We start from the raw sequence: 9,497 nt of genomic DNA, 5'->3' as shown, positions 1-9,497 counted from the left end.
GAAGAAGAAAAAAGATATCCAAAAGATTAAAACAAAATACTTCATCAGATCTGATAATGATATAACAAATAACACATGTAGAAAAATTTGAATGGCTTTTACCAATTATCTCCATTGAAGGTTTTTTTTTTCGTTTCCCACAACATCCCTAAACCCGGCAAGCCAAGGACTAATTTGTCACAGATCTGAACTACATTTTAAAGTTTGCCGCTGACCAATGAATTGCTGCATGCACAAGGCGAGATTCGAACTCCCAACACTTGCTTAAGCGGACTAGTGAGCTAACTACTAGACCGACCCAAGTTGGTTTTTTATGCAACTATAACCGAGTGGTCAAAAGCACTTTTATACTTACAATTTACAAAAATAAAAGAAACAAACAAAATGTGTAACAACTTTAGAGAGATCAGGCATATGAGAAGCACAAAAAAACATGAGATAGAGTATTTCACAGCAGATTAGACAATTAGCATGCGTATTAGACAATCGCATGAAAAAACAGTTAAATGCACAAATAAATGTAAGGACTAGCAAACCATATGGAATGGATGTATCAATGAGAAGATTGAGCATTAAAAATCATAATATCATGCCAGGAGTTAGGTGCCATAAAAAGGAACTATACCTTTAAATCCTGAATCACGCCTTTTAAGTGTTCATTTTCATTCATTAATTTTGCAATTTCGTCCGCTTTAGCCTGAAAGAGAATTAACAAAAATTTCAAGATTGCAGAATTGTAATAAAATGTGAAAACACAATAATGTCTGCAAAAGATTCACATAGGAGTTTGAAATGTTGAGTAAACAGACCACCCATGCAGCTCCAATAACAGATGGAGAGATCCAATAAAAAGGCAAAATCAAATCATTTTAGTGATTCATGGAAACTCCACCTTGCTAGTGCTAGTAAGATAATTGTATCATCTATTCTTTTCTTTTATTCTTTTTTTTATTTCTGTTGTAAACATTGCAACATCTTTAGCTAGCTGAAATCAGATGTTATCCCTTGATAGGCTACGTCAAGGGTACACATCCATGTTTGGTAGGCTAGCCAGTCCATTAAGAGGTTAAAAAAATTCAAGAATAAGTGAGAGGGGGTTTAAATTTAAATTTTTTTTTTTTTTCTATACCGAATTTTAAAAAATCAGATGTTATCCCTTGATAGGCTACGTCAAGGGTACACATCCATGTTTGGTAGGCTAGCCAGTCCATTAAGAGGTTAAAAAAATTCAAGAATAAGTGAGAGGGGGTTTAAATTCAAGTTTTTTTTTTTTTTCTATACCGAAAATTTTAAAAATTTCAATTCTAATGTGTATCACATAACATGTGGAAAAATAAAATATTGAATTTGTCCATTTTCAATCTTGATTAAAACTTAACTATCTGACTACCATTTTAATAATCTTCATCATCATGTGTAATACAATGTATATTCAGAAAATTAAAATGAAATGTGCATCAGAAAATCCTTTTGCACTATCATGATTATGAGCAGCAAATGAAATACCTGAGCTTGCCTGGCAGCACCCTGAAGTGCAGCTTCCATCATTTTCATATCCCTCTTCAGCCTCTCCACTTCAAGCATAGAATCTGAGACAGACATATTTGTAACAGACTGCAAATGCTGCTCTCTAGTGTCAGTTTTGACATCATTGACTTTATGATATACTTCCTTTGCTTCATGAGTTGCTTCATTTTCATGCAAACTTAATTCAGATACCACCTCAGAAGATTCATTTGATGGACTAAAGCTGGACAAAATTTCAATATGTGAATGCCTGGCAGCATCATTTTCCTCAACAGCCATAGCATGTGCAACAGAAGTATCAGCCTTGTCTTTTTTGTCGCTATCACCTGATATCTCAGGTTGAATGGAAGAAACTCTCTCCACACTTTCTTCTGCTTGCACCCTCTCTTCTTTACTTTCCTCATTCGCCTCCACTTGATTTTTTTGTTGCACATCACTCATACCTTGTGACTCACCAGGATCACTCGTACTACCCTCAACTTGATCCTCTCCAAGATTAACAGGCATGGGTTGCATTGACAATAAACTCTCGGTAGTTCTCGCTTCGGCAATCTCATTTTCTTGATTAATGACAACAGGATCAGGATCCAAACTCTTAGCATGCTGGATGTTGAGTTCAGACAAATCAACAGGCATCTCAGGTAGTTGGTGTTCTTCACTTCCATGGTCCAAATTCTGAATAGTTGTTCCATCTGCTAATTCTTTCCGCTCACCATCTTCTACTTCTACATTAAGCACTTCATTCTTTTCCAAGACAGTTGTTTCATCAGCTGTGGCATGGGTTGTGTTTTCATCTGCAGACTCCATCTGTTCACCACCTTCTTCTTCTACCTTCTCTGCTTCATTCACTTCTTGAACAGCGGTTTCTTCAGTATTGACAACGGCTGTGCTATCATTTTCAAATCCTTCAGTTTTCTCAGCAATAGTGGTGTCTTTTTTCTTATCGGTGATTTCTTCAGTAGTAACAACGGCTGCTTTATCATTTTCCAATCCTTCCTTTTCCTCAGCGACGGTGGTTTCTTTTTCCACACCAGTGGTTTCTTCAGCAGTATCAAGGGCTGCATTATCATTTTGGAATCCTTCTTTTTTCTTGGAAATAGTGGTTTCTTCAGTAGTAACAATGGCTGCATTATCTTCTTGGAATCCTTCTTTTTTCTCACCAAGGGTTTCTTCAGTAGTAACAAGGTCTGCATTCTCGCCTTGCAATCCTTTTTTTTTCTCAGCAGCAGTAGTTTCTTCAGTAGTAACAACTGCTGCACTATCATTTTGGAATCCTTCTTTTTCCTCAGCAACAGTGGTTTCTTTTTTCTCAGCAACAGGTACATCATCTGGAGACACCGGTTTATCCAATGATTTCTTAGGTTCAGATTCTTGTTGAGGGGATTCTAGTAGTTCTGATTTTTCATCAGTGTTTTCCTCACCATTATTCCCCATAAATGCCATAACAGGATTAAACAATGCTTTTGGATCTCGGCGTAAAGTCCATGACCCTGAAGCTGAAAGACAAATACAATTTCCAGAAGTAGAATCAGTGCAAAAGATTCCTACCAAAAGCAAGCACATTGCATTTCAAAATTCAATAATTTCATTGATCTTAGCATTACTACCAACACTAACCAGCAAACTCTGCATCTACTTATTATCTCAATTATGAAACTCCCATGTCATCATAGGAACCCCATTCGGACAGAACACATAGAGCAGTGCTTGGAACTTGAACAATGCAAATAAATTACCTTCATTGCTGGATTCAGAATTCTCCTCAAGCCCGAGAGCACTATCGAAATTCTTCTCGATATTCTTCACACTCTCCTGAAGCTTATTCACCGCTCCCGCCAAATCCGGGAAGCTACGCCATGTGTTGTTCGTACTAAACCACGCCATCTCTGCCGCTGAAAACCAAAACAAAGCCTACACATTATGCACATTGCCAATTACAAACACAGACACTTCTCCAATTGCAATTTCAGATTAAATTCCAATCCAGTTATGCACATTACCATTCAAAGAACAACCACTTCCACAATTTCAATTTCAGATAAAACCCTCCCCATAATGCACATTACCAATTCAAAAACGCACCACGTTCTTCAAATTTCAGATACCAGAAAATGGAGAACATCAACATAATACAAACAAATTTAAAAAAAAAAATTGGAATCTAAATCATGTAACTCATTGTATAGCCATGAAAATTGGTAAAAGAAAGACATTGATGAATGCTGAGAAATTGAATTCATAAAAAAGAAACAAACCTTAATGAAGCGAGTGCGTTGGATCCAGGGAATCAAAACATAGTATCAAAAATTGAACTTGTTCAGCTTCAATGCATTATTGATCAGCACTTTCATTTACAAAAGAAAAATTTAATATCTGTACATAACATCTATGTAACCTTTGGTATTTTCTGGAAAAAAAAAAAGAAAAACATAAATTGTGGGGTGAAAAACTGAAAACGAAGAAAAATAAAGCGCAATTTTTTTTTTTTTTTGGAGGGTGTGTAATTGGAGAACGCGGGTTCGATTTTTGTTTGTTTGATGAACTCTGCAAAATAAAAAACTATGGCGTTATGCGCTTTTTTTCGGTTCTTTCTGTTGTTATCGCTTTGCAAAGCAATCAATTATTATTTTTTTTTCATTTCTCAATTTAAAAAATTAAAATATTTGGTGGGTGAAATTGTTAGGGAAAAAAAAAAGTTACACAACCTCTCATTTTTTATATATATAATTGTTGGCTTAAATATATTTTTTGATATATAAATGATGAACTTTGATTTTGGCTTTTGTAAATAAAAAATATTTTAGTCCAACCATTTTTAAGATAGTATTTGGCTTTAATCCTAGAAAATTATGATAAATTAGTTTCAGGAGTTCAGACTATTATATATAGAAGGATTTGAAATAAATTGTCTTAATTTGAATATGTTTGAGATAAACATATTATTTGAAATATTTGAACCAAATTTAGTTATCAATTATTTTTATATGTTTCAAAATAAAAGTTCACAATATTTTTTAGAAATTAAAACATATTTAAGTACTTTATTTTTTATGAAGTGATATTATAATTTTATATTGTCATCTTCTGAAAAGTATTAAATTTAGAGTTTAATATTGATGCATATGAAATCTCGAATGTTGTCGTTTAAAGGATAAAACAACGGAGTTTTAAGAGATCAATCCGGTGTAACTACCAAACATTATATTCCTTATATAGAATTTTAATAAAATATTACTTACACAACCAAAAGATGATTATAAAAGCATGAATTTCTCATAGAAAAATATGGGTTGATTAGTTAATGAATAAACATTTGGAATAATACTACTAGCATGGAGTAACTTTATTTAAATGCATTCTAACTTCTAAGTATCTTTCTTTCACAGGGACAGCTTGATTTGAAAATCACATGCAATTATCTATGACAAAGTTGGACTTAAATTTGTGAGTGCATATATACATGTTACATTAGTTCACACTTCACCATATTTTTTGGATTATTTTAGGGGGTGAGATGGGAAAGGTCGAAAGGATAGTAAGATACAACATGTTAATGAATTATCTATCAACATAATTTATGATAAAAACATTATTTATTTTATCTATGTAGAAAGGTGATCCCACCCTTCCTATTTAAGTGTTTCCGGTGAAAAAGAAGCTAAGCAAATAGATGCAAGCTTTAATTCATTGATGTGTAACAAATTGATCATTCACCCTACAAACAAGACCCTTTCTACAATTCTTGCTGCATCTTTTCATCCAATCCTCCAACAGAAGAACTTTTACAGCAACTCGTAATCTACACTTAAAATTACAATCTACAGGAACATTTTGGAAGCACAAATTACTGGCCCAAAATATCTGATACTGACTTGTTCAGGATTCTAAAGAGCTCTTCCCTGTGTAAGTAAAAAACATTCAAATGGAATTGCTTGCAAATTAGGTACAATACTAGCCAATTTATTGAGATCTCTGTCACAAAGGACAAGCAAAAAAGATCCGATTTAAGAAAGTATTGTAGGAAAAAAATCATTAACCACTATAATTGAGACAGGTTAGTCTCTTTACAAGGTAGCTTTAATCATCAACCAATTTTGCAATTTGCATGGTTATAATTAGTCCTTTGACGTAGATTTCGACCAATGCTATTAATATTATGATGTAGTCAATATCAAGATGAAGGTGAGCAATAATACTTACCGGTCGGGCTTGAACAAGAGATATCGATATGTAAACCACTGAAATAAAAAGAGAAGGTTATGTTACTATACAACATTAAGCACATTAAGAATATAAATAGAAGATTTAATCTGTATTCATTTACCGCAGTAAATAGTATCCCAATTAATTCTAGTGCAGTAGGGATAATTGGTAATTTGTCAACAGCCTATGTACAAAATTCACAAAGGCAAAAACAATATTAGAATGCTGCAAATGAATATTCAATAGACAATCTCCCTATATTTGAAAACAAATGTCACTCTGACTAATTTGATACCCAAAATCAACATATCTAGATACCATTTGTGTTAAGATACTTTGACAAAAGAATATATTGTGAACTGGCTCAAGAGATGTTTGTCTGGATCATGATATCTCAATGATCAAGTTAAATACTTAAATTACCGTGATCAAATTTGCTGATGCCCAAACTGCTACTACAGCTGAAAAGCCTAAACCAATTAGTCCCAACCGGTCCTCAGGTTTATCCCACTGTTTTTAAATGAAAAGGGGAAAAAAGACAGTCATCAACTTATTTGTATAGTCCACTTTTCTATCCTTTGAACGAGAGATAAGAGTGAAAGGAGAAACTCACAACATTCTGAACCGTCTTGAAAACAGTAAGAGTAGTAGAAGATTCAGAACTATCTCCAGAGGCCTTCACAACAAAAGCAGTATGGTTTCGTCTCTCTACGAAATAAAAATAGGCAAATAAAATCGAATCCGGAATACAAAGACAGTGATAAAATGCATCAGCAGAAGTTATAGGTAATCAAATAAAAGATGTGGAACGATGATGACAAGGACATAGTTACAATTGATCCGTAGACACAAAAGTTCAAATGCAATCTTAATGTGCATTAAAATCACACTTTAAAATCACAAATACAATAATAATCTTTTAAACTGAATCCAATCCAGTACAACATCTTTGATGAATTGTACATATAAAAATTACAGTAAAGTGACAAATAAACCCGTGAGGATTTCCACTTCAGGCAGTTTAGGGTCTAGAGTTTAGGATAAAAAATCTTAATTTGAACTAACTTATCGATGTTTGTTATCCTAGAGAACTTTATTGGTACTTTTTTTTTCTTTAGGACTAATCTGTCTGAAATATAAATCCTCGTGTTTATTTGTCATTTTACTTTAGAATCTACTTCAACCAAATTTTATGATGGAAATATTCTAATGGTACATTGTGTTATTACTTATTAGACAATTTAATTTCTTCAAAAAAAAAAGTGATTCAATTGGACTTGTACTAACTACACTTTAAATAAAATCAAAAATTAAAAAATTAGAAGGAAAGAAAAAACCTTAAATCAAAGCCTAAAATTGAAGAATTGACAATCACAGAAGAAATCAAACTTTGCAGACGCACAGTGCATGTGGGGAAAAATTCAACTTAGAAATTAAAAATAAAATAAATACAAACAAGTAAAAAGGGTTACCAAAAAGAGGAGGAGAAAGGGGGAAACTATGCATGGTCACAGCATGTGATTGTCTGCCATGAACCAGCAACGGCGGTAGCAAGCTTGCAACAGTGGAAGCCATTTCCAACTCCAAAGTGCGACCACAAACCTGAATCATCATTATTAAGAAAAAATAAATAAATCAGATAGTTAGTTCATCTTTTAGTCAAACAAAATTTGAGGAACATCAAAAGAAAGTTAGATTCCAAAAGCAAAATTGTTTACTTTTGGAAGAGTACACTGCTGCAAGATGAGTGCCACTGAGTTCAGAGTTCGGAGACAGGGACTGAGAAGTGAGAACCACAATATTCAAAGCCAAGCAATGTGAACCACAAAAAAGATATCGAAATCAAATAAAATTACTTTTCTGAAAATAAAAATTCTCAATTTTGTTGACTTTTCTGTGTTTTTGGGTCGGACTTCTGTTTTTTGGCCAAGTACTTTATGGGCCTTAGGCCTGTTTTCATATAAAAACTACATGGACCAACCTCGGCTCACTCGTCCAAGTATCGGATATTCAAATCATGCCTTATGCCCGTCCAAAAAAAAAAAATCATGCCTTATGTATACAGTAATTTATTGGCCAGTGGCAAAACTTTAAATAAAGTTTAGATTCGCGACGAATTAGTCCTTTAGGCTGCATTTATTTACAGGGATAGGATACCAAAATAAGGACACAAAAACACAAAATCGTGTTTGACATATAAGATATGAATAGAGATATTGTGTCCATAGACATTGAATTAGTGTATTTTGTGTCCATCCACATGAAGAACACAGAGACACTAACAAGGAACACAACTTATTTTTTATTTTTTTTTATTATTCTTGTTAATTTTTCGTAATTATATTTTTTATGATTATATATTTCTTCTCAAATTTTTTGGATAAAAAAATGAGAATAAATTAAATTTTCATAATTTGTTCTAATTTATCACCAAATAGAATACAAGAATACAAAATTTTGTATCTCTATCTTTTGTGTCTTGTTCTCAATATCTTATCTTATCCTATTCTTAAAAACAAACACAGTTTTACACTCTTACACTATGAAGCACGGACACTTCGCTTAGTTGTCGTGTCCGCGTGTCGGACGCATTTCGGACACGACACTCACCGACACTCGTCCGACACGCGTGTCTGCTGTGTCCAAACCGTGTCTCAATAAAAAATAAAAAAATTCTTCTCCGGACACACCTGCATTTCCAGTCTTATTCTTAACTATATTTTTAAAATAAATTTAGATATAGTGTATATTATTATTTATTAAAACAAAAAAAATATTTTAAATACTTGATATAATTAAAATAAGATACTAAAAATAATTAAAAATTTTAATTTATATTTTAATATCAATAAAATATCAAAATATCATTACGATTTATCTAAAAACTACTTTATATTTTATATGTATACATGTCCCCGTGTCAGGTAAGATTTTAAAATTCGCATGTCGGCGTGTCCTATGTCGTGTCGTGTCCCGTGTCCGTGTCATAGCTCTTACATATCAAACACAGTCTTATAAAATATCGTGAACAATAAAAAAATCTTCTAACAGAAATCTAAAAGATGACTCCAAAAAAATAAAATTTGTATGACTAATTTTTTTTTCTTGCCAAAGGTTAAAAATAAAAAATTGAACCAATTTATATTGATCAAATAATTAATTTACTTATTTATTTAAATAAATATTAAATATTTAAATTTTATTTTATATGCAATAACTTATTTAAAGATAAATCTTTAAATGAAAGCTAAATTCGTTTGGAATTAATCATTGTTAAACAAAAATCCTAAACTTGAATGTGAAAGAGATTTTATCATTAATAAATGAGAGACTCAGCTGCTGTCATATAATAACATGATTATTTCATTAATTATGGACATGATTTTTTAATATAAAGTTAACACTTACGTAGAAAACTACTTTTCTAAAATTCTTGTTGGGTCTTTTTCTCTAATTATGAAATGGATTCTTTCTAATTGTCAATCGTACTCCTGCCAATATTATTTATTGTGGTATAATTAATTTATCTTTTTAAATCATTTAATAATAAATGATATTGCACCATTAATAAAAATATCTCACTCTTATAATAAATATATTGTAAATTGTGTCAAAATAAATAAAAAATAATCTGATAACACCATGAATAGTTCCTTTATTAATAATAAATTAAATTAACTTTAAATGTTACATATTAAGGAGAATACATAAAGCTGTCTTAATATTAGTGTTTTTACTTTTTATTCATAATATATTTGAATTTTATT

General features: G+C 31.9%; 2 protein-coding genes across 5 annotated transcripts in view; both read right to left on the bottom strand.

Moving 5' to 3' along the window:
* LOC107618572 (golgin candidate 5) overlaps nucleotides 1–4,161 on the bottom strand; it is a 10,302-nt gene extending 6,141 nt beyond the window's left edge. For 2 of the 4 annotated variants that reach the window (XM_016320674.2, XM_016320675.2), the window contains exons 1-4: nucleotides 3,783–4,154; nucleotides 3,264–3,419; nucleotides 1,507–3,023; nucleotides 626–697 (exon numbers count right to left, since the gene is read on the bottom strand). In XM_016320674.2, coding sequence (XP_016176160.1) covers nucleotides 626–697; nucleotides 1,507–3,023; nucleotides 3,264–3,411 — 1,737 coding nt within the window. In that variant the 5' untranslated portion in view covers nucleotides 3,412–3,419; nucleotides 3,783–4,154. Of the gene's footprint in view, nucleotides 1–625; nucleotides 698–1,506; nucleotides 3,024–3,263; nucleotides 3,420–3,782 lie in introns of all 4 variants that reach the window. The other 2 variants (XM_016320676.2, XM_021110361.1) reach the window with 2 other exon arrangements.
* Nucleotides 5,064–7,601, bottom strand: LOC107619091 (protein CURVATURE THYLAKOID 1C, chloroplastic). Its single transcript, XM_016321307.2, has 7 exons — nucleotides 7,449–7,601; nucleotides 7,203–7,332; nucleotides 6,344–6,438; nucleotides 6,154–6,240; nucleotides 5,852–5,914; nucleotides 5,728–5,765; nucleotides 5,064–5,426 (listed from the first exon to the last, which is right to left on the bottom strand). Exons 2-7 carry the CDS (start codon nucleotides 7,303–7,305, stop codon nucleotides 5,372–5,374), a joined length of 441 nt encoding a protein of 146 aa, XP_016176793.1. The 5' UTR covers nucleotides 7,306–7,332; nucleotides 7,449–7,601; the 3' UTR covers nucleotides 5,064–5,371.

Source organism: Arachis ipaensis, chromosome B09, assembly GCF_000816755.2.
Source record: "Arachis ipaensis cultivar K30076 chromosome B09, Araip1.1, whole genome shotgun sequence".
Classification (NCBI taxonomy): domain Eukaryota; kingdom Viridiplantae; phylum Streptophyta; class Magnoliopsida; order Fabales; family Fabaceae; genus Arachis; species Arachis ipaensis.
This window is presented reverse-complemented; position numbering and strand designations above follow the sequence as displayed.